The sequence below is a fragment of the Fundulus heteroclitus genome, chromosome 3, assembly GCF_011125445.2.
Source record: "Fundulus heteroclitus isolate FHET01 chromosome 3, MU-UCD_Fhet_4.1, whole genome shotgun sequence".
In the NCBI taxonomy this organism is placed as follows: domain Eukaryota; kingdom Metazoa; phylum Chordata; class Actinopteri; order Cyprinodontiformes; family Fundulidae; genus Fundulus; species Fundulus heteroclitus.
Window position 1 is genome coordinate 12108849 of NC_046363.1, and position 26818 is coordinate 12135666.

Sequence of the window (26818 nt, forward strand, 5' to 3'; positions counted from 1 at the left end):
CTGTGGGAACGCCCCCCGGCCAGCCTGCTGACAAGAAGCACATGACCAGGCGTGTTTACACCTGCAGGAGAGGACCCACTGCGCACACCGCGATTTCGCCACTGCCTCTCTGTCAAACCAACACAAGGATTTATCCTTGTGTCAGGACGGGACTCTCTTTGAGGACACTCTGTGGGAGTCGGTGAGTGAGTTATGTGTGAATTAGCTTCATTTAAGATTCTGGTTGTCCTCCTCTGAGGAGGCTAGCTTTTCTTCCGTAGCAGCAGCTGCTAGGTTAGCATGCTAGCCTCTGTCATCGGGTTATGTCGCTGCAGCACATTCAACACCACTGTGGTGGGTCAAAACTAGCTCTGTGGAAATAATTATAGCCTCCCAAGAGAAATAATTCCTGCTGTATTCCTGACCAGGAGGCCAGCGTGTTTTTCCCTTGTAGTGTCAAGAGTGTTTAAGCTTCAGCAACTAGAAAATGACTGTCGGGCTGCTTGGGTCTTAATTCATGGGGTTTTTGAACGGATTTTGGAAGAAAACTCGTGTGACAGCTGTGACTGACAGTCAGATCAATCTAGGCAGTCTGTAATAGCTCCACTCATCGTTTGGTACAATGAGTGTGTGGAGCTGTCACGCAGGTTTTAATAATGTGGAAACATCACCCGGCTGGGTGGGCTCTGACCATCAGCTGCACAGTTTACCTCCGGCCTGCCTGCTTTACAGCTAATCAGTCCAAATGCATCAGCTAACATGACATTACTTGCTGCTGTGTCCTCAATTCTTACTAACGGATTAAAATAATGAGTAGTTGCACAAGCTTTGAACAATCTTTTGCACATGTAAAAGCTTAGGGATTATCTTATTTTCTTATGTGAGACAAGCTGTTTGGTGCATCCTGACAAGGTTGGTAACCATCAATTTATATACCGGAAATCAGAATCGGACAGTTTTCTATTGATCGGCTCTAATTGGTTATCAGCAGGTCAGTAACTTCCTCCATTTTCAGTTAGTAAAGGCATCAACCAACTACATGTTTTTAAACACTGTTTTTATTTAATAAAACCAGGCTGAGGGACATGCTTCATTGCACGTAAGGCAATAATCTTATAGGTCCTTCATTTTCTGTTTGATTTAAAACAACTCTGAGACCAAAAGGTACTGCGAATTTGTTTTTCTGTTGTGTGTCTTATAGTCCTTAAAAGGAAAAAATGGAATCTGCAAAGGAAATCAGGTTCAGCCTGGAAAAGGCTGATTGATGCATCTCTTATCCTTATGTCATGCAGTAATTGTAATTAACGTTTTTTTTCCCCCAGCTCCAGGGAACCTGTGCTCACCTTCCCTCACTGGCTTCAGGAAGCCCGTCTGCCTGATCACCACCATGGACAACACAGACGTAGAACGTACGTTCCCCTGCTTCCTCTGCTAAATGCTCTTTGTCACAAGTGCCTGAAACACTTTGTATTTGAATATCGTAGCTTTGGTTTTCTATACTTAAGAGCCAATGACATACTAATGTCTCCTGTTATTTCTTTCCTCTGTAGAGGTGACTCTGGCCCTGCTAGATGCTGCCAATGATAAAGACTCTGAGGTCCAGGATCAGGTCAGAAAGTCCATGTTGACTTTGGGAAAACAGCAGCCAGACAGAGTGCTAGCGATGTGCCAGGACTACCTCCTGAAACACCCCAAGGTAAAACCTCATGATATTCCTGTATTGCCTTGAATTATTAATAGCAGTAATAGTAATCATTAGACATTAATTAAATGAGACATAGATTCTGTTAAAACAATGTTTCAGACCACTTCTAAAACTTTCTGTAGGCGCTGTCGCCCCTCAGGGTGTCAGAGTATTTCATGGATGAGGAGAGAATATGCTACTGGACTATAAAAGGTCCAGTTTAATGGTTTAGTTTAGGCAAGTAAAAGAGCTAAGAAGATTGCTTAATACTGCCTTAATTTATTTACAATTATAGTAAATTATGCTGATCAGATTGTAAATGAACAACACATATTATACATGTGCCTTTTTGTGTTTAGCGCGCATAATTAGGCATAATTAGGAATAACTCTGACCACTAGATGGTCAAACTGATTCCAAAGCAGATTTACGTATGTGTAAAAAATGCATCTACAGGCACTTTGGCTGTGTGGTGCTTTGAGGTGAATTCACAACAGTACTCTACAAGGGTTTGAAAGATGACCTGACCAAAGGACTAGGGTAGTGGTGAATTATATATTTTCAGGAGAAAACATGGTTGGAAAACAATAATCCATAATGATCTTAGTCAGAACAAAGACTTATGTTTGTTTGAACCTAAAGATTGGAGTCTGAAATTGTATAAAAATGTAATTTGATCTGAGGAGACTAGTAAGGGGTGCATCATGGTGAGATGAGGTGTAACTTGCTCTACTGGACTTCATCGTCCTTTGTGACAAGTTATTCTATTTAAGGTTTGGTAGCAGGAGAGCCGGAGCTTACTGAAACGGTCCACTCTGTTTCCCGCCAACTTGGTGACTTAATAACAGCTCGGTTTATATTAATTTATTCCAATTCATTATTAATTTTCTGTTATTTTGACAGCTCTAGTTATAGATTAAATTAGCATAAAGGAGAACTATTTCCTTTTTAAAGGAATAAGGGCTTAAACTGGAGTTGTCTGATCAAAACTTACTCAGTCTAAATAATTTTTTTCAGATTTGTTTGCCCCCACATCTGTTTTTGTCACTCTAGAGTCCATTTTTGTTTAAAACCTGGCCCAGTTTGCCTCTGCCTCCTAAAAATACTCCCTCAGATGTGATGTGCTAATGGTTAGTTTATAGAGTTGTATTGTTTTCCATTCTCCTCACATTGTTGACAGTTTGATCATGAAGTTGGTCATGTGAAAGTTCGTCTGACTTCCTTTGGCGCTAATATCTAACCAGAATGCTGATTTGTGTTTTAAGGATCTTGACTTCTGCAAACTGGTCAGCGCTGATGTTTGCTTTGATATACATAGCGATCTATAAATAAGGAAATGAAACTGTGAAAGCCGCTTCAAAAGGCACACAAGTGTGTGTCACCATCAAAGGGGCTTCAGAAATTAAATGACGCCTGATGGAGTGAAAGACTAAATGGTCTTGGATTCAACATGGTGTCACAATCATTCATTTTATTTTTAAAATGTTAATAATTTCCCCTTTTGTTTTATTTAAATGACCTCTATAACACTGCCCTAGTACTGTAATAAAACAATTAACAGTAAATGGATGAGTTTTAAAAACCTATTTATCTCTTAAAAGATAAATAGGTTCCAGTTTTATTTGCTACCAACTTATTCTTCCTTCTGTTCAGTGATCTGACTCTGCTGCTTGCTGTATAATACTGACCCATCTTATCACTTTACCACAGCCGCTCATCTTTTCATCTTTGCCTCATTGCGACATTGCACTAAGAAATGTTTTTGAAAACATGAGTGACACATCACATAAGGCAGAAGAACGTTTTTTTTTTTTTTTTTTTTTTTTAACCTGAAGCACTCGTAACGCAGACGTGCCTTTAGGAACCAGCAACTAAAGTTTAAATTTGAGTGTCAGTTTTCCAGCCTACTGTGGTAACTAATTAAAGGGATGAGCAGTTATTGTACAGTAGTACTCCCTGTAGCTTTTCATGTTTTAATCTGGTTTGTTTCTGTGTTTTTTTTTTTGGTTAATCTTTTCCCGTATTTGCCCATAATCTGCTCGTCCTCTGTTTTCCTCTCTCAGCTGGTAGTGACTCACAGAGTTGTGATCCTTCAGACCATTGAGCTGATTGTTGGCTGCAGGATCGAGGAGATCAGTGCTCCCAGGATAAAGAGCATTATCTCCCTAGCTTCAGACGAAATGACCAGATCCAAGGTGAAACGATGGCTCCTTTTATTTCTTATAAATAACAACATTTACATTCTGGCCCTAATGTTTTGTTGGCGTCGCGTCCTCTTGGTTGTCTAAGGAAGTCATCCCTGACTGGCAGCAGGCAGCCGGTAACATCTTGGTTGCTGTGGGAAACAAATACATCAATGACATCATGGAGGAGATACTAAGCAAGTTCCAGCCAGGCGTCCTGCCTCACTTCTTCGTGGTGCAAACACTGGCCAACCTCTCCGACTCGAACGGTGAGAAACAAAAAGGGGAAGAAACGTTTCAGTGCGTAAAGAGGTAACCAGCAGTGAGAGGCCCGCGTGAAATAACTCGCCAGCCGCTGACCAGGAAGTCACAACTTTGGCATGAAAGTATTGAGTGACTGTTAGGAAGAAAAAAAACAGGAACCTGTTAAACCTGCTCAGAAATTTACTAACAGGTTTGTTCGTTTTTTTTTTTTTTTTCACATACATTTGAATGAGCCGATTTCCACAGGCATGAGGATCCACCGATTGAGAAATGATCCTGCCATTGAAAAGTAAATGTCTGAGTTCTGGTTTCAGCGCAGCTTTGCTTCACTAGTGAAAGTCTGAGGAGCTCTCTCTGAACAGGGGGACCAGCTCAGGGACCACAGACTACAGGATTTATCAGACCAACTAAGGGACATGTTGACACAATTTGGACAAACTAGATTATTTCTTTCCTCTCCGCCTAAAATAAAGAAATTTATTTTAAAAAGCTTATGAGATTTTATCCCATAAGTGAATATCTCGGTTCAAATATTTATTTGGATAGTGGTGACTGTTTTTATTTTTTTCTATTACTCATTTGGGTAATACAAATGGGTTTGGAAATGACTTTGAATGTTAGCTTTAATCTAAAAAGAAAATATCTCTACCTTGTACAAACAGCACACTCTATAAATTTGAACTGGATTGCGTAAAGAAAAATCTAGAATTTATGACTAACTTTTACCATTAAGACTAAACTACAACTAAACCATTGGTAAATTAACAGCTTTTGTTTTCAGACAAATTGCTGAATTTAGTTGACATTTTTACCTTTTTATGTTAAACTTAGCCATATTTTAATTCATAAAATGAATTCATATTCATTTTATTGTTTGTGTTTTGTAGTTTATGGGATGGTACCGTTCCTGAATGCCATCCTGGGAACCATGTTGCCAATGCTGTGCATGGCCAAACAGGACAACATGAAGTGGGTCTTTTCCTCTGGTGAGAAGCCCCCGCTCTTCCTCTGCTGACATCCCCTTTAAAATGTCCCTCTATCATGTTTATATTATCTGTTAAAGAATTTGTTCAGTAATATAGTGTGTAATAATGATGTAAAACCAAGTTACAGCTTAAAAAATAAGAAAAACACAATTTTCTTGTTTATCTTCCTTTTTTTATGTTTTCCCTTCCCTCTTTTGCTGTTTCCCTGTCTTCCTTCTCTCCGTGCAGCGCTGTGTCATTTCAGTGACAGCATCCTGGAGTATTTGGCCAACCTAGATAAAGCTCCAGATCCCACAGTCAGAAAAGACACGTTCTCCGGGGAAATCTATGCGGCTTTTGACATCCTCTTCAATAACTGGTTACAAAGCAGAGAGCCCAAGGTAAAGATACTCTGGATCAATGCAGACAGTTTAGCAAGTCCACCAGCAAACCTACAATTAGCATAAAGTCATATATTTTGGATGTAACTGGAACAAAAAAGTGAGATTTTCATCTTGTAGAGCAGGATTTTTTTTTTTAAAGTGGGCCGTGAGATGATTTGTTGCTGATGTGCTAAAAAGATTTAGTATTTCCTTATTTGTTAAAATGATTCCAACGTATAACTGTACAAGATGCTCAATATTCCTAATTTTAACGCAGGGGGAAGGCTGCTCTTTTTTTGTAAGAGTTCTTATAAAAATACTACTGTATTTATGGAATATTAGGATTTAGGATTTTATATTTTAATAATCCCCCCCCCCCCCCCCCCAAAAAAAAAAAAAACATCCCACCCGCCAAATGGGGTTCTCCAGTCTCTGACACTGTAATTTTGGGGGTGCAGGTTTGGGAATCCCTGCTGTAGAGACACAAGAAACCCAAGTATCCACTGCTTGTTGAGTCTACATTAGAGCCTTTACTGAATAACAGTCCCTCCATTGTGCTCCATAATTGAAGACGATGTTGGATCCATTAAAGTTTATTTTAGAGGCTTCCAAGAAGTTAATTGGATACTCATACAGTGAGAGACTTTTTCTTAGGTTCTTGGTCAGTAGCTGCTTGATATGTAAAGTGGTGAAATGCCGATGTTTTTCCCTGCGTTAATTTTGCTTCATTGAATTTACTTTGTTCGTCTTGTACAGTTTATGAATAAGATTTTAGCTGTTGGCCTGGCACTCCCTTCCGATTTCCTCCCAGTACGTCACGCAGTCTCTGTCACATCTGTCAGCTCGTATCCTGCCTGTCTTTGTGTGTCCTCCAGCTGAGGCTGACAGTGGGTGAGGCAGTGGGCTCCATGTGTCATCTGATGGCCAGCGATAAACTGGAGGAGCAGATCCCCAGAGTTATCCCCGCCATCGTGTCCCTGTACAAGAAAAACACCGAGCACTATGTCATCAGTAAGGTGGGTACAGTCGGAAACCGTCGCTCCGTTATTACTTTACTCCTGAATATTTCTCTGGAACAACAATCCTTTTTTCTCTCATCTCTAAACAGCTTTTCAAAAACTATAAATGTCTTGTTTTATCAATTAAAGTCTCAGATCAGTGCTTGTGTGGGTGGTATTTACAGTGCTAAGATCTTGAAGTAAATTTGAGGTTAAGAGTTTTCCCTTTGCTCTGAACAGAGCTTGTGCCAAGTCCTCGAAGCCTCGGTCAGCATCGGCAGCAGAGTGCTGGAGACACAGCTGGACGGTCTTCTCCTAGCACTGCATCAGCAGGTACGAGTTCAACATACAGCCAGGCCAGCTTGTCCACTTTATGTTAACAATTCATTTCCAGTAAACATAAAATGGGAATCTTGGGTTAAAAAAGATTTCTGTTAAAAATTCAATTACTGTTTGTTTTAAACCCAGCAAACACATTTTTAGTGTTGACTGGGATTTAAACATTAACATAAAATGGATAACCTTTAGAGCAGTAGCTTCAATTTGAGTGAAGCTGAACAAATATCTTGTCTTTAGCTGTGTGACATTTTCTAGTCATGTGCTCGCATGGACTGGTGACTTTGATAACACTTGCATAAAGCTTGGTTATTGTAGAAATGTGTCACAAAAGACTTAAAAGACATGCGGAAAATCTGTAAACATTGTGAAGTCACACTTTGGGGGATTTTGTTTTCTTTTGGGGAATTTTATTTTATTTACCCTGTATTTATACAGGTTGTTCATTGAGATCCAAGATCTCATTTACAAGAGATCTGCCTGTTACCACTGCATTGCAAAGTTGTTTTTCACCACAAGTTTACAAAGAATAGAAAGCATAAAAAATGTACGATTCATTTATTTTATTCTCTGCCTTTTTGGTTATTGTTATAAATAATAAAAAAAAATGTAAATAGATCAACATTATCCAGTTTTAAAGCTTGATTGGCTGGTTGGAAACTCAAAAATCAAATGTTTTTGTAATAACTGAACACGTCATACATAAGGCCTGCTTGGGTCACATTGACAACACTCCAGTCCAGCTGTAGAAGTTGTTAATGAGTGACACAGACTCAAAAAACCTTTGTCCTATATACCTATATTTAGTGTTGTTGAGGTGTTTTTAAAAATAAAGGCTGCAAGAGAGAGCAAGACTTAAAGCAGAAAACATGAAGGCTGAGTGTGTAGTACAGCAAAGTTGCTCTGTTTTATCCTTTCAGCTCAGTCATGGAATATTTACGAATGTTTTCAGCCTTTTAGACAATATTTTTAGGATAAGGTGAGAATCTAAATTCGGCAGGTTAAATACGCTCGGCTACGGCTGTTTTATTAATGGTAGCCAGGCGCTAATATAAGATGTGTGAGAATGCTCTCTCGCTCAAGCATAGACGCTGCTCCTGTTTTGAAGAATTCATGACCAATCACAGCAGGAAGGTTGGAGAATTTTTTTATTTTTTTATTTTTTGTTAAAGAAAAATCAAAATAGGCTATAATTGGTGTTGAAGGTTTCCAAAAAAAACAAGATTTCAAATTGGTACATAGTTGAGTTCACAGGGGCTAATCCAGTCACAGATATGGTTCTGATCTGAATGAGTTGTGCTGAACTAAAGTTGAGTTATAATCTGTCGTTACAGCGTCTGGGCTCACCTAAATGGATCTTTTTTAGAAATCATAGTAACTTTTCCTTTCTCCTACAGGTTTCTGCTCCGGTTGATTACGGTGACCCCCCCACTGTCAAGAACCATAACGAAGCCTTGCGTTGCTTCAGCTTGCTGGGTACTGGTTTTATTTTAATTTCTATAATCGTCTGCATTAAAATGGAAAGGTTGAGCGTATTAGATGTTTGTTAACATTCACCCCTCATCCAACTGGCCGATCTATCGGATGTAGCTCTATGGAGTCACAAGTGCAGTAATGAGATCATGCATTAGCGCGTTAGGCTCTGACTCCTCCTCCACATAATCTTGTTAACTGGGAAAGATGATTCACAACTTCATGCTCCCCCTACTTTCTAGCTTGTTTTTCCAGTTTTAACTTGTTGTTTTTATTTTGAAATGTTTTATATTAACTTGTTAATCTCAGATTTTCATTAATTTGTTTGCTCCTGCTCTCCTCTCCGTCTAGCCAACTCTTTTCCAGACCGTCTGGTTATGTATGTTCTGCAGAAGTTGGAGAACAGCAATGAACGAAGCAGGATGGGCTCCCTGGCAGTGCTTCGTCACCTCATAAACTCCTCTTGTGAGGCAAAATGCTGCAACCACACACCATTTATTTCAGTTCTGACTTAATACACCTTTGTATTCATAATTTTGTGCATGTGTGTTGCAGCGTCTACAATGGAGAGCAAAAAGCTTCTTATCCTGGCCAGTATTAGACAGCCTATGGCCGACCACAGCAACAAGGTAACGTCCATATTGATGCAAAGGAAGAATTGTTTCGCCCTGTGGGACAGCCCTGTTTTTATGAGTATATTTTCTGAATATGGAGTTTGATTGAGGTATTTCCAGATCTGCATGACTATGAAAACAGAAAATAAAGTATTAAAAAATACTTTTATTTGTAGATTCTATTTGTTTACCCATAGTTGGAATCATAAATATCTAAGTATAGGTTGCTCCATTAAGATTATAGGAAAGATGCACCTCCACCCATCAGTTCATCAGTTTATCACCCTGTCCGTCTATCTCTGTGTCCATTCACTCGTCCATCAGTCAGTCCATCCACCCATGCTTCCATTCATCTCTCCATCTGTTCATCTATTGATTCCTCTGTTCATCCTTTTATCCATGAAGCTTTTCAATCAGTCTGTCTATCCACCCATTTGTGTGTTCTTCTGTCCATTTTCCATTAAGCTGTCTGTCCATCCATTTTCGAAATCATATATATATATATATATATATATATATATATATATATATATATATATATATATATATATATATATATATATATATATATATATATATATATATATATATATATATATTAGTCCAGTCCATCTTATTATTAAAGCACACTCTCAGGTACTTATACTCCTCCACAGTGTCAATAGGGACCCCCTGGATCGAAACAGGGGTCACAGGTGTTTTGTTTTTTCCTCTTGTCTACCCATCCTTCAATCTATCTGGCTGTCTATCCATCCACTCACTCATCCGTCCGTCCGTCCATTGACCTATCTGGACACCTGTCCATCACTTTGTTCCATTTATGGAGCTTGATGATAGTAGAAATCTCCAGCATTCAGTGGATAGCCCTTTTACAAATGTTCTTTAATTTTAAAAAGGCCTGAGAGTACGAAATTGTGATGTAAAAAAAGAAAATCTATAAATGCCGCAGTGTTTTACAAAAAGGTTAAAAAAAATAATCCCATTGCTGTTTATTGCATTGTATCTGAACAAGGATGTGTCTGTGACAGGTGAAGAAGCGTGTGGTGCAGGTAATCAGCGCCATGGCTCATCACGGTTACCTGGAATTAGAGGGAGGGGAATTACTGGTCCGCTTCATAGTTCAAAACTGTGCTCTACATGACACCTACCAGGTAAAAAAAAACAAACTTCATTCTACAAACTACATTCTGTGTACTTAATTGTATTTGGAGTGGAAGTTAATGGTTCAAAATAGGTAATTTATCTATATAATTGTGTGGAGGTTTTGAGTTCAACCAAAGCTGGTTTGGCACAAAACCGAAGACAGACTTGCCAGCAGACACAGGCAATAAGATAAAGCAACAAATTCATTTGAGGCATATATGAGAGATGCAGATGGTAGGAGATAAAAAATGGACCTAATTAGCTTAATGACTGCAGAAGCTAACTAATTAACAATGTCTAGGTAGAGCTTGCTCATAAAGATTTCTCATAATTTTTTTTTTTTTTTTTTGCACCATTGATGACATTGAAAGTAAAATGTTTCCTGTTTACTATTTGTTCCTGCATGTCTCAAAGTCCCACCAAAGACCCACTTCTGATCCAGAGGAGGTGACTAATGAAGCACTAAGGACAATGTGTGACAGCACCCTCCATCTCCTAACCACCACCGTTGGCCGACTAGCTGATGTAAATGTCTGCTTCTTCGCCCATCTGGCTCTCTGTCTGACGTCTTCGTAGATAATAAGTGCTCATATTCTTAGTTTATGTTTTGTTTTGTTTGAAGGTGCTTTGGCCCAAGCTGCTGTACTACCTGACACCTTCACAGTACAGCAATGCCACTACTCCTCTCTGTAAGAGTCTCATAGTGTTGGGGAACAAGAAGAAAGCCAACCAGGAGCCCAGTTTCAAGATAGATTTCACACAGGAGGGTTCGTATAAGGAGTTCACCGATCAGTGCCAATGTTCTTTAGAGTGTGAAACCAGCATGGGGAAATATGAGAGTCTTGAAGTATGATAATGTTGAGTAAAAAGACCACCGTGTCATGGGATTCACACAAAACTCTTAAAACAAAATGTATAACGTTACTCATTTTGCTTTTATTTAAATCAAAAAGGCAATAATTGTTTATACTACTTCTAAAGTGATATAGCTTTTTACAGTTTTCATGTTATCTGTAAAAAGTATTCATAGGTATTTTGCTCAGACTAAAGAAAATTTACTTTTGCTTTTTACAGAGTAACACTGTAAGTCTACCATGCAGTTTATTCCTTGGTTAATTAGCTGGGCTATCTGCAGGTAGCAGTTTGTAGTTGACTGCTTAACAACCATGCTGCTTTTAGCACCCTAAGTTCAGTTTTCAAACAGCGTTCCCTTGTTAAGCATATAGGGGCACTCCATTGGTTTCTAAACCATTACTATCTGTGTGTTTTTTTTAATGATAAATGCTTACAAACAGCTAAATTGGTATTTCTTGTGAGGTGATCGTGTAGTAGCCCTCTTTTAGCCAGTCCATGGGTAGTATGCAGTAACACGTGGGGGAGGGGCAGCGCTGCTAAACGTTCTCCATACTGCGGGACGATTTGATTGAATTTTGACTTTGTAAAGTCTTTTGAGATGACATGTGATGTGAATTAGCACTATATAAATAAAATAAAATTCAATTGAATTAAGAAAGCTTGTCCTAGAGGCGTTCTCTGGCACCTCAGGAAAAGGCCTTTCACCTTTATGAGCAGTATGAGGAAAATGTAAGCAGGTTTTACACTCTAACTTTTTGATAGCTTGGTATAGCTTGATAGCGGTAACTGGGCTGTGCCTTTTGTGAAATAAATTTTTCTACTCATTTGTTAACGGGTAAAATGTACAAATGTGAAAAACAGCGTTGCAAAAAAAAAAAAAAATCTTCAAACGGTAAAAAAAAGTTGGGTTTGTCTTGTTCTGATGTTGGATTTAATGCTTGCGCGTTCTTCTCTTATTTTTCCTCCCCACCAGTTAATCTTCCATCTCCTCAAACCCTAATGATCAGACTGCTGGTAAGTCAATTTGCACACCACAAATTAACTATAAGCCCATATGCTAAACGCAGGATTTGCATGCGTTTCTTTTTAGCGTTCACCGTGTAAAACGAAGGCAGCAGAAAACTAATTGCTAAGTGGTAGAAGAACCAGGGAGGAACAGATTGTGATAAATGGGGAAAAATTAAATGCAATGCATATTAGTGTTGCAGACTGATCCCTGGTAAAACACTGCTGGATATATGTAGTTATGTATCTGTGATATCTCATTTATTTTCTCCGTCTCTGTTTAAGATTCCGGTTACAGATCTTTGAAACTATTTTTACAGAACTGTGTCGATGTGTTCTAGGTCAACGCTGCATTTCCTTTTAACAACAGAGGTCATGGGGCCCCATCCCTCTCGCTCCTACAAATCCTCAGCATCAACATTCACCCCAATACAGAGGCAGTCTGGGAGAAAGAAATACCTCCTATGCTTTCACTATTGGAAGGTATGAACATGATTTCTCCATGAATTTGTCTCTAGAAAGTGTTATAGCCTACCGTGCACATCACATTTTATATTCATGCCTGGCTATGTGGAGTCCTCAGATTTTGTGTCCTTATTATCAGAGTCAACAGCAGAGAGTCTGGATAAGAAGCTCTGGGATGAGAAACTGCTGGAGGTGGGTTTTTGTTTTCAATAAATATTACCAGATCGTTATAATTATTAGTCTTGTGCTTATGAGTAGATGGTAATGGAAGAGAGATTTGGCTGTCTGCTTTATTCTGAACATTTCTAAACTATGATATACTGGATTTTAAAAGTGAATATGTCCTCCCCCAGCTCTTGTCTAAAACCTTGACAGCGATTGATGATGACAAGTGGGTTTGTCAGTTTGCTGCGGAAGCAACAAGATACCTCGCTACATACAACAATTACCTGGAGGAAAAGGTAACGTTTTAACAGTTTGAGGAGTTATTGACTTCCAATTTTAGGGAAACGACTCGCATGCTGCACAGTAAACATATTTTCTTGTAGCTCCTCATGCAAGTCAACCTTAAATACTTATAGGAGTTCTAATAATGTCTCTGAAGTCTCTGCATAAGGAGAACTTGGATGCACAAACTGTTGAAGTTAGGAAATCTGAATGTTTATCCAAGACTTGTTAAGGTGTCATACTTGTGTAACCGATCAGGAAGTGGTTAAAATATCGGTTTGCACAATCATGAGCTAAAAATGAGTGTCAAGTGTTCAACACTGACAAGGAAAGGAATATAAAAGGTACACTGTCTTTTTTTTAAATCTTGTTTAGAGCTTCCTGTATCGATGTATCGGAGTGACTCTCCAGCAGTGTTTCAATAAGAAGGTTGTAAAGAAGCAACTACAGGAAGTTCTCCTCGCAGCGCGACACAACGATGCGATTGAGCGAGAGGTCTGAGAAACGTAAAACCATAGACGATGGCTCTATCATTCATTTGTCTGTTCCGCATTAGTCCAACTTTTACCTTCTCTCCTCAGGGAGTTGCCACGGGTGTCGGTCTGTGTGCCAACAGCCATTTAGAGGGAACCTTAGCCAAGCTAGACGAGTTTGGCAAATCGGATGCCTTTAAGAAGTCTCCAAGCATCTTCAACCTACTCAAAGTACAAACTGCTAAACATCTCAAAGTGTTGTGCGGAAATGTTTTGTTGGAGTTCATGCAAAGAGTTTTCCTCTCGGCTTTCCTGCCACAGGAGCGTAATGAAGTGGAGGTGGAGAAGGTGAAGAGCACATTAATCCTGTGCTACGGCCACGTGGCTCTGAACGCACCGTCAGAGAAGATTCTTAACCGCATTGATCAGGACATCTTACGCAGCATCAGTAAACACTTCAACACCAAGGTAACGGGCAAGCTGGGAGAACGAGGCGGGGATTACAAAAGCAACCGTCTGTAGAGATCATTTAAATGACATCCGCACTGTGACGCCAACAGTGTTCATTATCAGGGAACGGTTGCTTTATTGTAGGAACTACTGCGCATCACTTCAAAGCTGCTGAATCAATCTGACGCTTTACTGCAAACTGTCGGTGTTATTAAACTAGACAAGTCAAATTCTGATGTCGTCCTTTAGTCACATGATCTTGGCAGCACATCTGGATCTATAGAGGATTTAGGAACATGCTGGTAATAAATGCAAGACTAATTTAGTGACTAGTTTTGTACTGATGTAATTATCTGTTGCAAAAAAATAACCAAATACTAATGCTGCCTGTAGCGGATAGAAAATGTCTGACCAGCCCCACAAAGTAATTCAGATGGACTTTGAACTTTAAACTAAGCAGATATTGCAGGTCCCTTTTCCCTCTCCGTGAAAGCTATGCAGGCCATTATTTATCTAATCCTTCTCATGTGACTGTCACTCTGCTTATTCACGAGTCAACAGCACGTGTAACAAAACGGGCATCTCCCAACATAATGTTGACGATGTCATGAACGGTTTATTTTTAGTGTGGCAGTTTTGTTTTCAGTATTTTTGTGTGATATTCAGCGTTTCTTATCCCATCACACTTTGGGTAATTTGTGACTCTGTAACGTTTTAGCCATAACTCACTGCTGGTTGCTGAACAAATTGATTATTTGTTTTAACATTTTTGCGTGCTGTTATCAGTGCCAGCCTTACATGTGTAGAAATTGTGCAGAGCTTGTATACAACCTCATTACGCTGTCACCTCTGTCTATACAGGTTCTTGGGATTAAAGTAGAGACGAAGGTATTGTTACGGGATCAAAGGGATTTTTTTTTTTTTTTTCTGTTTGTTTCTTCTTGCTCCTCTATCTAAATTTTCCTCTTTGGGTAATTTTGCTAAATACTTGCCTGAAAGCTCTGAAATCAATACAACCCAGCTTGATCTTAATGAAACAAATGCGTTTTCTTCAAGCTTTTGCTGATCCTGCTTCATCTTTGGGAAATTCTACTGTATTTAGACTCAAACATACTGACTATTGGTTGTAGATGTCATATTAATTATGAGTGCACATTCACATCATGTGGACTTTGTATAGATATAATCAGTTTAAGGTCATTCAGGTCCAGCTTGTATCTCATTATTGATATCCTAAGGTGGAATGATGGCTATGATGATGGAGAACAAAGGTTCTGAGCATCTTAGGTTGATATAATGAATCATAAATGTGGCTGATTGTCACCTTTTAGAACATTTTCAGGTTTCACCCAACTGAGTGTATTTGAATCTGTTTCAGTATCAGGTATTTTTATTTATTTTTTTATCGTATTATAATTTCCGCTTACCAGCACCACCACTCATTATATTCTATTTGGATTTCCCAATCCCTGTAGTAGCCTTGCTTTTACAAATGGACTTTTTTTCTTGTCATTGTTATTGCTCTCAAACATTAAAGAAAGATTTTAACTCTGATATTTTTTATGACACCAGGTGTCAGTAGATAATAAGCTTGAAGAAGGCTTTCAAGCATAATTAACATCCACCTAAATGCACCGAAATGCAATGAAAATATGTAACTCTACATTAGATTTTGTACAAAAGAAACAAGAACATCATTAATTGTTCCGTTTTGAAAAAGTTAACATTTTGTTTTGAGCTATAAAGCAGACATCGTAACTCGGGTCAGGCAATTATTGTATCATTATCATTTTGAATATATATTTTTTGTTCTGTTTCTGTAATACACTTTTAAATGCTGGTTTATTTTTATTTTTTATCATTAATAAATGGCTCAGATTTCATGACACAATTTTAAGTCCACATCCTCCATCACTGATCGTATCTCATGTCGTTGTTAAACGTGTCTTTTATCCAACTCTCTAGATTCAATGCATCGTTTTTCTTGGTAGTTGCTTAGAGGTGGACTGCTCTTAAATCACTCATCAATGACTAACCATCAGTGTGAAATGCTCTTGTAATTTCTAACTCTAATCTCTCAAAGGCTTTAAGCTCATCTGATGCTTTTCAGACAGGAAGCCTGCAGTTGGTCTGCTGTTTTCACAAATCACTTCTAATCCTGCGACTGTGATTCCAGATTTCTCTCCATCTTTAAGCATGGAGGATCAATCCACAGTCGCATTTTTGGATTGATTAAAATTGTTGCTTTGCTGGGTGCTTTTCCATTTAAAAAAATAATTTTTGATTGCATTCACCATTATCAGAGTAGTTCTTGTATTTTATTCCTGTGTTTTTGGTCCTTCTGTGTTTGCCTTGATTCAGGACCTGACCATGAAGCTTAGTTTGATCCAGAGTGTCGGCCTCATAGCCAAAGCCATCAGTAGGTGTGTGAAGAAACAAGGCTACATCTTCTCCCGCAAACAGGAGCTCATCACTGTTATGCTGGTCAGTGTAATTACAAACAAATGTATAATTGCGTCACATATTGTAGAAATTCATCAGTTTGTAATATTCACTTTGATATTTTTTGATTGCACCGATCAGGATTTTATGAAGTCTGAGCCCTCTGATTCATTAAGGACTCCCTTACGCCCCCTGGTGATGACCACCTGCGCCAACCTGATGTATCCTTCATTTCACTGGTCTACTCTTTTCTAGGTGGTTGTAGAGCTGGGCGATTATGGCAAAAATATTACATAACATTGTTTTTGGGTTTTTTTTGGGGGGGGGGGGGTTGTATGAATAATTTTAGTAAATTCATCACTTATTAGTTAAGTTCACCGTAAATTTGATTAATATTAATACCATAGTTTAACTAGTTAACGTTGAAGTGCTTTATATACAGCTTAAAAAGTTAAGGGATCACTTTGTAAACACACGAGATCTCAACTGGGATGATAAATCCTGCTGAATATCCATACTTACATGGATAATGGGAGCAAAAGGATGCCACATAAGTTGATGAGAATAATTGAAATGACTCCTAACCCACGGAGGACAATCTGGGGTGCAACCTGGTGGATGTCAGATAGAAATGCCTTTATTGTCCCACAATAAGAAAATTCAGGTGTGACTGTGGCAAAAACACGTAGCCCAAAGCCCAGAGGAGAGCAGCTTTAAAATGGTGTTGGACTATATAGAAAAAAAGCATATGGATAAAATAGAAGTCATATCAATCAATATTGATAATTGTCAACAAATTCAAAACATATATTTTAAGTGCAGCCCTTGTCATTTTATGCTGTTGTTTAGTGACCTATTTTTAGACACAATACACACAAACACTGAATTCAAACTCAACCCTTTATTCAACCAACTTTTTACCAATAATGCAACTTTTTAAAAAAGAAAAAATAACACGTGCTCTCTGAACTCTTTGAAGGGGGCGGGGCTTGGTGAAGGAGGTTCCTGGGTCTGCGTTGTGATTGGTTGGAAGGATGTAATGACTGTAATATTAACCTACATGAAAGGCCAGAATGCAAAAAGAAGAAAAACTGTTATTCAGTATATCATTGATATACGTCTATCGAACAATATATATTGTTATCGAATTATTGTCCAGCCCTATTTAAACACTTACTGTCCTGTGGTGATTAAAATATCCAAACGCTCCTTCCACCGCCGTCTGTTAATCTCTGCAGCAGTACGTGTGACATGATTCGTTTGATCATCAATCAAGAGATTCAGCTGTAATAACTATATTATTACCATGTTTTTAGAGCAGGTAATCAGTGGGTCTCCTTCTATAGGAGTTGCTTTAAGAAGCTTCAGGAAAAAAGGAAGAAATAAAACTGAAATGTCTAAGCAGAAGCACAGTAGTAAAATATATAAAATGTCCCTCACAGACAAACCCACACTCTCTTTGCCTAGGCAGCTTGTTACCAATTTCTAAGCCTTCACTGTCTAATATAGTCATCTCGCCCAGCCCCTAGGTGGTTGCACTGGACTTCCTCTGTGTTTCTGCAGTTTAATCTTTAACTGTAAATGCCTCAGGCCCCTGGACCCTCCGCTAAGCGAGAACGAGAGCTTTGACTTGCTAAAGGTGTGTGTGAACGGAGTTTTTTCTCTGCCGCCCGACACACACACTCCAGAGAAAACGAAGGACGAGGAAAACCTCGACCCCAAGCAGAGAAAGGTGACTTGCAGATGACGCGTCCATGCAAACACATACTGCTTGGGTGCTGCTTCACATTTCGACAGCCGTGTGTACTAATCGTGTCCTTTCTTAAAGCTGTAGTCAAAGGAAAATGCTCTGTCTGATCCCTCTAGGCTTTGTACAACGACACATTGGGGGCTTTGCAGGAGCTTCTGAGGAGCGTTCTGGCCCGGGATCCCAGTCCTGATGGCCTGCAGAGTATCTTCAAGGTGAAGTCTGATGTTTTACCCTCATCAGCTTATCAGTAGAGCTTAACCTCGTCCATGTATGCATCCTTCGGGTGTGTTTGGTCTTTTATCCACGAAATGCTTCTTGAACAAATGATCGCTCTTATCCTTAGTTAGATGATACAATTGCATGTAAAGAGGAAACCTGACATTTATTATAGCCAGTCAGTCAAGTAGGTGATAAATCATCCTCCTTCTGTGGTACGTTTACCTATAAGTTCAGTTTGTGTTGCAGCCTCATCTCGATGTATTGTTTTTTTATGTAGACTTCATCTTCAAATCATCTGACCTGTGCTTCATTTCTGTTTTCCTTCGCTGCAGCACATTGAATCATGGCTGGGCTCTGTACACGACCATGAGAGGGAGAGGGCCATCACGGCCACCTCTAATCTACTGGCTTTCTATCTGGAGAGCCTGAATGTCAAGGTACACAGACCAGGGAACACAGATATCTGACATAGGGACAGATGTATGTTCAAACTTGCACAATCATAACATGAAATAACTTTTTCATCAGTTTTTAATTGTCCACTATTTATTTAGACATTTCTTATGCCATCAGTGGCACGGCCCACATATTATAGGACCAATAATGGACTCTATTGTTGATGTCTGTTCGAATATCTCTGCTCTTTGTTTGGTTGTACTATTATCTGTGCCGCTTGTTTCATTTTGGTTGTCGTGTTGGCAGAGCATGGTGTCGTTCCACAACCTTGGAGCGCTGCTGGGTCGGCTGTCTCCCCGCTGCTCCGACCCTCAGCCAGCTGTACGGGCGGCTGCCGTCAACTGCATCTACACACTACTTTGTATACAGCTGCGATATGAAGGTAGTCACACAGGACCCTCATAATATGGTTAAAATCAACTCTTAAGTCACATGTCGTACGGGATATACTGTGTGTAGCCGACGAAATGTTTGCACACTTAGATTTGTTTTTCTGTCTTCCAGGATTCTCATTGGATTATAAAGACGAAGCTGTTGAAAGTCTGCTATCTTTAAAAGAAGCTCTAGAAAATCCTGACCATTCAGTCCTTTACAAGACCTGTTCAGAGCTCACAAAGGTGGGTTACTATTTCTGGCTTGAAATGTAACTTTACTAGATTTTATTTAGTTAAGGGGGCTGAATACAATAGCTTTTTTTTCAGATTGTTTAGTTATAAATTCTTCATTCCGTTTTGCAACAATACATTACTTTCGGTTGGTCTATAACACAAAATCAGAATAAAACACACTGGCATTTGTGATTTTTATTGTCATAAAACCCATTTAGGGTTTAAATTGGTATGGATACATTTTCAAGGCAATGTTTGTCCCACTTTCTTGGCCTCATCTTTATTAGAACGTTTTAGCACCGCTTCATGATAAAGTCAGTTGTATTTGCAAAGGTAATAAGTGTGATAGCAACCAGCACAGCACAGCGGTGCGTAACAGCATCTTCCCCTGCCTGTGTCAGGTGATGAGTAAGCGTCTGCCTCAGCAGCAGCTGACAACGCTGGTCTTCATGTTGTTTGAAGGGCTGGTGGACAGTCAAACAAACTGCTGCAGAGCTTCATCCGTCATCTTAAATACAATGCTGAAAAACAGGGGAGCCGGATTACAAGACCTGGTAACACACACAGACACACACACGCGCGCGCGTGCTCAGCCACATGAGGGCTGCTGGGGCCTGAAATGATCTGGTCGGGTAATGCGTGGTGTGTGCTGGCTTTGCAGGTCCCAGAGATGTTGGAGGTTCTGCACGTTCGTCTGCAAAGCGTTACAGAGGACCAGGTACAACTTATACCACGTTTATTTTTTTATTTCATTGTGGTGTTCATATGATTTCATTTTAGGATTAACAGTTTTAGTCTGGCAAAAGTAACTCCTTGAATAATTTTTTTGAAGTGATGTACCTAGTGTTTGATTAATGCAGCCTCCTAATATACCGTTTTCTGTGCTCAACATCCTAAGTCATAATTCTGCTATCTTTATTGTTCTGTGTTGTTGTTTTTTTCTTTAAAGGTGAGAGTAGCAGTGGGGCAGACTGTGCTGATCCTGGCTTCTCAGCATCTGCAGACTGTCATTAATACTTTAGTCAACCAACCACTTCCCTATGATAGGTACGCAACACTACCAGCGACAAAATGTTTTCTCAAACCACTTTAGTGTTCTTAATATGTTTTTTTCATTGTTGGACTTCTTTAATAATCTAATTGAATTGATCGACCAGCACTAAATGTTTTTGTTTCCTTAGCTGGACCAGTGAGATGTGGATGGCTCTGGGAGCAGATCCCATTGTAGCCAATCAGATCATAGAGATGGTGATGGAGAAGCTTGCCATCACGGCTCCCTATGTTGACAAGAAGGAGTCAATGATGAGGGGAGGCATGACAAAAGTGGCCACCAATCAGCCACTGGCTGTAAGTCAGACATTCAGGCATATTTATATAAAATAGATTTCGCTAATATCTCTTATAAGGTATAATATGTTGTTTTTGTCCTCCAGTGAACTACTGGTGTGAAACTAAATCTAGTATAAAGCAGAAGGTGGTCAACCTGATGGGTAGAAGGTGCAGCTAATGTATCGACACCTTGGTGGGACGTGTGCTCTTTGTTTTCAGATGACTTGTGGTCTGAAGGAGTTGTTGTTAAATGGTCAGAGTCAGGAGCCAGCAGTCAGCCTGTTCCCTCAGCTCTTCTCCTGTCTGACCATCAGGCTGGGAGCGAGCGTCGGAGTCATGCCACCAAGGGACAACACTCAGAAGCACTTTATCTCCCTGCATGTAGCAGGGTATGGATCTTTAGATTATTATTTTTTTATCTGTTTATTTTAGGTATCTGCAACCATTAGAAAAGTGATAACTGATAACTTTCTGATGACTCTAAAGAGCCAATCTTCTCCAGCTAAATAAAACTTATCCAAATATAAAGTCAAACTACCCTTTCTTGTTGCTATTATATTGAATCATTTTTTGTTTTTGTTCATATACACTATGTGGTTCATAGTTTTTATTTTTATTTTTTTATATTCCTTATATTGAATTTGCTCACCATTCTGATGTGAAAAGTTTTATGCAGACATTAAATAAAAAGAGAGAATTCAGGAAAGGGACCTTTTCTGTTGGTTTCACATAATAAAAAAAAAAATAAAAAAAGAAATCGAATTTCTGTTCATGTTTGAGCCAAAGTCATGTAGAGGCGCTGCGGATGAGCTAAAGAGCCATTTGGTGCTTCAGTCGGGTTGGATAATTTTTAGTTCAGTGAAAACATTTTTGTTTTTTTCTGTCTCAGGGTTGCCGCTGAGGCTCTGAGAATCCTGCTAGCACGCGCTCAGTTGGATGAGGTGATGAAACGACTGGATGAAGATAATGCCTGGGATGCAATGAAGGAGCAAAATACACACATTACAGGAGTAACGCTATTAGCAAGGTAAGCACAAAAATAGACCAAAGCTATGTGGACGAGGAAAAGACAAATACAAATAATTACGGGGGGGGGGCGTGCTCTGTTTTCTGTTGTTCCGATTTGAAACACTAGGTGTCATTATTACTTGATTCTCCTTTAAGGACTGTTTATAAATTTCAACCTTCACTATAAGTGGTTATGAAGAGGATACAGATGTAAAAGCAGGTATTTATTTTTTTGCTGACTATATTCTGTAATTGCTTTGGTTATATTTATCCTGTTTATAGAGCCTTGGCTAAGCATGCTGGTCCCAGGTTGCCTGCGATCGTTGAGAGCCTTTGTCCGTCCCTGAACAACATCTATGAGTGTCAAAGAATTACGGTCACCACTTTCTTTTCTGAGGTGAGGAAACTGTGCTTCACTCAAACTAAAAGTACCCCCAGCTCTTATCTTCCTAACTTGGACCACAGATGTTTTTTCACGAGGATGAGGGATAATCCCAAAGGAAACTAAACACCTTTATTCCGTCTCGGATGAAAACCTGAATATTTTTCTCTGTGATGAGTGCAGCTGTTGAACCATCATGTGGTGACCGAGTTGATGTTGATAGACGTGTTGATGAACAACATGATGGAGAGGATTTCAGATCCCTGCTGCACGGTTCGCATGTTGGCTGTGCGAGGACTGGGCAACATAGCAGTGGGATCGCCAGAAAAGGTGCACAAATATATGTAAGGTCAGCCAGGCTACCGTATGGCCTGCAAGGCTGCTGTGGGTTAACTCGTGCCTTGCTGTCCCCTTTTAGGTCAATAAATACGCCAAGGAGCTGCTTGCAGCCATGAGTTCAGGAATGGAGGAGAAAGATGATCCGGGTAAGTGAGCAGGAACGGCAAAGTTTCAGTAAGGGGTTGTTTTATTGAGGCCATCATGGATGGAAGCTGGATATTTATTTATTTATTTATTTTGTGTTTTTCAGGTAAACTGATTACCCTTGAAGCCATGTCTGGTCTGTCTAAAGTTCTTCTCCACCTGGACAAGAAGAATGTCCACTTACTGGTGGTCTACATCTTCATGAAGATCAAACCTTTCTTAGAAAGTGTAAGTTGGGTGTTGATCAAAAATTACTTTATGAAATTCCTCAAAAGAGGTCCACCCAGTTCCCCAAATGTTACTGCTATGCAGAGAGGAAATGTGTGTGACTGCAAATATGCCATCCAAGCAGTTTTTTGCAATATTACACTTGGTAATGATAATGCAATAATAATAATTGCAATTCAATGTATTGTGCCTCTGTAATGCCACACACTGTACATGGTTCATTCTTTTATTAAGTTATTAACTCAGTTTTAAGCAGAAGTTGGCCTGTGTAGTTTTCTTTCTTTCTTTTTTTGCTTTAAATCCTTTTTATAGTACATCTTAAAACATCTGTCTGTTTAAAAAAAAAAAAAACTCCCTTTAGCTGTCAGATATTGATGTCTTCTGATGAGCTCAGCTCAGTCAACAGATTTTCTATTGTAGATACTAGCCTACAATACAGAAATTTAAAACAAAAAACGATGCAGTCCAATCATGAAACTAAGCCGAGAAGCTCCAACATTTGGTACTAGGCCTAAATAATCAAGTTGTGAATTAAGGAGTAATTTTTGCCAGGAAATTGTTGCTTATTCGGTGGAGGAAAAAATCCTGCTTGCTTGAAAAGACTTGTTCTTTATTTTTTATTTTTTTTTATTTTGGTATTTCCCCTCTTATAACACATAATAATTCCTGTAAGGTCAAGTGTGTTTCGATAAGGTTTTCAGACCTGAGGATATTTCATCTTACATTCAAATGTATGATGCTAACGCGCCGCCTGACCCTGTGTTTGTGCAGGACAACGATGACATCCGTTGTGCTTCCATCCTTCTAATGGGCAACCTGTCCAAGTTCGGCTCAGGGGAGCCGGTATTCAAAGACCAGATCCATAATGTCCTGGTCAGCTTACTGTTGCACCTGGTGGACCCAAACACAGAAGTGGTCAAGGTACAGGAGGACACACGACTATTGGACGCAGTTCTTTAAAGCTTTTTATACATGCTTCTCATCTGTTGTAAATCTGCTTTAAAGTTTAATGATGGCGTTTCCATTGATGTCGAATTTTTCAGGCATGTAAATACGCAATGCGAGTGTGTGCTCCTGTTGTTGGATCGGAGCAGATCACCACCATGTTTCAGAATCACCTACATGAAGACAAGAGTTTGCACTATGGAGAGTTCATCAATGACCTCACAAAGTACCTGGTGAGACAGTCTTCTGCCTCTTTTATGAAGAAATGTTTGTGTTTCTATATATAAAACATCAAAGGTACCTGGAAAAGTGCAGATTTTCGCTGAACATTCCCTTAAGTCACCTTACAAGTGTAACGAGTTCTTGTTACAGTAATGGCTCCATTTTAACGTGTAGCAGCAGAAGTTGCGGTCGTTCTTGTTTTATTGATCAATGCTTGTTTTATTGGTTGTAGATTCAGGACTTCCCCGGCATGCTGAACTTCTACCACATCTCTGTCATCCAATTCTTCAAGAGCAACTGGCCTGAAGTCAGAGCTGCAGCTGCCATGTTTATAGGTGCGGCAGCTTTGTGTTACGTCACGTTTGCTGTAAACCATAACAGGGTTAATTTTGTTTCTCTCCATGAAACACACACACATATATATATATATATATATATATATATATATATATATATATAGTAGAATATTGTTAAAAAGTTAAATTATTTCTCAAATCAAATGGGAAACCCTAATCAGGGTCCTTTCTAGGATTTTGTTTAAAACCGGGGTGGGGGAGGATTGAGGTCATCTTTTAATTGGCATACTTGTTCATACATTTGTGACCCAGGCAAAAAAAAAAAAAAAAAAAAGGTGATTAAATGTGTTTGAAACTACAAATGACCTTTATGGAACGATGTTGCCTGAATCCATGCTGCATTAAACAAATAGTACCAAAAAGACAGTTATCAGAGGCACACAAAGTGAATGAGGTGAATATGAGAGTGAGAATCAAATTCAGGGACTTATTTTAGTGCAACAGCTTCAGAGACAAAAAAAGACAACTTTAAAAACTCCTCTCTGCTTTCTTTACTCTGACTGCTGTGAGGCTTTCGGGATGAGGCAGCAGCAGCCGTGGTGTGCCTGTGAGACAACGCTGAGGGAAGGAGGAGCTAGCTCATACCAGCTGTCGTTGTTGCCTCGACTACAAAACGTTTAGTGCTTTCACGTAAAGTCGCCATTACACATTACACACAGAAATACTAGTTAGACTTGTTACTAGTCGCTTTTTGAAAGGAAATTGATGGAGAGGTCTCAAAGGACGCTAAATATTGCAACAAAGATGCTAAAAGGGCAACACTAGACTGTTGTCTCCTGAGAGCAGCTCGGCACATTAGCCACTAGCCAGCAGCCAGATAGGAAGAAGCAGGTGGTGTTAGTTTTTCAAAATAAAATACATTTTAACATTTTGTGATATTTAAATTCATTTTAAACTCTGATTATGGTTGGCATAAGTGCACAAATATAGGCTATACATAATACATGGTAAATGTATCTCATGTGCTTTACGTTGTTTTTATCTAATTTTTTTTCTACTTTATTCTGAAGGTGTGGCGGCTTATATTTTGCTGTGGCGGTATGCCATGTTCATTTACATGTAGTGGAAACGTGCTAATTATTTAGATTTCCATCCATTTTCTAGCATGCTTGGGGTCACGAGGGGTGCTGGTGCCTATCTCCAGCTGTCAATGGGCGAGAGGCGGGGTACACCCTGGTACAGGTCGCCAGTCTATCGCAGGGCAACACAGAGACAAACAACATTGTCACAAATTTAGAGAGGCCAATTAACCTAATAGTCATGTTTTTGGACTGTGGGAGGAAGCCACAGTACCCGGAGAGAACCCACGCATGCACAGGGAGAACATGCGTACAGAACTCGAACCCAGGACCTTCTTGCTGCAAGGCAACAGCGCTAACCACTGTGCAGCCCATTATTTAGATTTCTTTTAGCACTTCATCAGGGAGTTGACCTGAATTCAAAGTGCAACTAAATACAAGCTGTGAAACATGCTTGTAAAACAAGATGGCCGCCCTGCCATTGTAAACAATGAACATATAACAACATTTTTGGTATTACACAATGAGCTTAGAACAGCCTACACTTCACTTTGTTTAATTTCAAACTAATTAAAAAAAAGGCAAGTAACTAAATTTAAGTGCCTTGTATTATTTAAAAAAAAAAAAAGTTTCCTCTTCGCAATATATTTCCTAAAACATACTGTATATTCAGCATTGCATGCTATTTATGGAAGCCCAATGTGTGCATTGGCAAACTAAAATCCAGGGTTGCCAAAAATTAAATCCTAGAAAATTCTAATTAAATCGATGTGTCGTCCAGCCCTACTTTCATGTGAGAAACATCTTGCTGAGCATCTGTCCAGTCATTCTGCTGTAGCTATTCCTGTGGGTTCTGCCCTTCTTACCAGACTTTTCCCTCCCATACTTTTTCTTTTCAATCATCTTTAAATTCAAACACTTGGACACAGATCAGAGCAGCCAGGCACCTTTCCTCATGTTAAGGTGGTGATTCAACAGAGGGTCAGCTACTGTATGATAGTTTGATTACAACTAACATTCTGGGCAATGTCACTCGTTTGAACTGTGTGAAGAGCTGCTGTGTCACATTGTAATGAAAATATTCCCCATCAGGGTTCCTCCTTGGGAATATTCAACAGGAGCACCTATCTCACCTTAACATGGGCACTGTCTCCAAAGGTAAGTCCAACAGTTACCTGTATATCTTTAATGAGTGAGAATCTCGTTCTGAATGCTTATAGGTTAGTTATGTCTGTGTTTACAGGTTTAGTGATGCTGCTCCAGGACCCGGACCCTGTGGTGAGGGCAAAGGCAGCTGAAGCTATGGGCCACTTCCATTGACCCACAGTCAGCTGTGGAGAAGCAGGAGAGTTGTTTTGTTTTTCTTAGTCTTCATTGGTCTATTACCACTGAATAAATAAATGTAATAAAAAAAAATCAGAAAATTAAAGTTTTAAGTTTACAAATGGTCCAATGTTAAAACATGCAGCCATTATATAAAACCATCTCAATAACTTAACATCAATGAAAACCAAACTTGAATGAGACTGTAGTTGAAGAGTAAATAACCAATCTTATTTATACTGTATCAACCAATGAAAAGTGAAAATTCACTGTCGTAAAAAACAAAAATGTACATTCAGTTTAGAGTTAGCAGCTTCTTCCACCTTTTTTT

At 39.3% G+C, this 26818-nt stretch overlaps 1 protein-coding gene across 4 annotated transcripts; it reads left to right on the plus strand.

Moving 5' to 3' along the window:
- Nucleotides 1–38: 38 nt before the first annotated feature.
- Nucleotides 39–26818, plus strand: mroh1 (maestro heat-like repeat family member 1). 4 transcript variants are annotated; one of them, XM_021314666.2, is made up of 45 exons: nt 39–185; nt 1302–1388; nt 1530–1675; nt 3727–3858; nt 3953–4115; nt 4998–5096; nt 5325–5476; nt 6334–6474; nt 6697–6789; nt 8190–8268; nt 8617–8730; nt 8821–8894; nt 9908–10030; nt 10437–10547; nt 10645–10789; nt 11851–11891; nt 12224–12365; nt 12487–12539; nt 12701–12808; nt 13170–13289; nt 13376–13498; nt 13589–13735; nt 14579–14605; nt 16079–16201; nt 16301–16380; nt 17750–17891; nt 18026–18121; nt 18461–18565; nt 18831–18966; nt 19089–19201; nt 19594–19746; nt 19854–19910; nt 20142–20239; nt 20374–20539; nt 20741–20910; nt 21411–21548; nt 21812–21926; nt 22095–22241; nt 22330–22396; nt 22501–22622; nt 23394–23543; nt 23666–23800; nt 24022–24124; nt 26257–26322; nt 26408–26818. In XM_021314666.2, exons 2-45 carry the CDS (start codon nt 1367–1369, stop codon nt 26482–26484), a joined length of 4914 nt encoding a protein of 1637 aa, XP_021170341.2. In that variant the 5' UTR covers nt 39–185; nt 1302–1366; the 3' UTR covers nt 26485–26818. The 4 variants fall into 4 exon arrangements, with proteins under 4 accessions (XP_021170341.2, XP_012714571.2, XP_035986103.1 ...); XM_012859117.3 differs by having other exon boundaries at nt 39–181; XM_036130210.1 differs by having other exon boundaries at nt 39–181; nt 1308–1388.

Excerpts from the sequence above, each read along its gene's own strand:
- mroh1 (XM_021314666.2), top strand. The coding sequence starts at position 1,367 with ATGGACAACACAGACGTAGAAC. Across the intron at positions 16,202-16,300 it reads AGCTCATCACTGTTATGCTG|GATTTTATGAAGTCTGAGCC; the intron begins GTCAGTGTAATT and ends TGCACCGATCAG. Across the intron at positions 18,122-18,460 it reads GCCTGCAGAGTATCTTCAAG|CACATTGAATCATGGCTGGG; the intron begins GTGAAGTCTGAT and ends CCTTCGCTGCAG.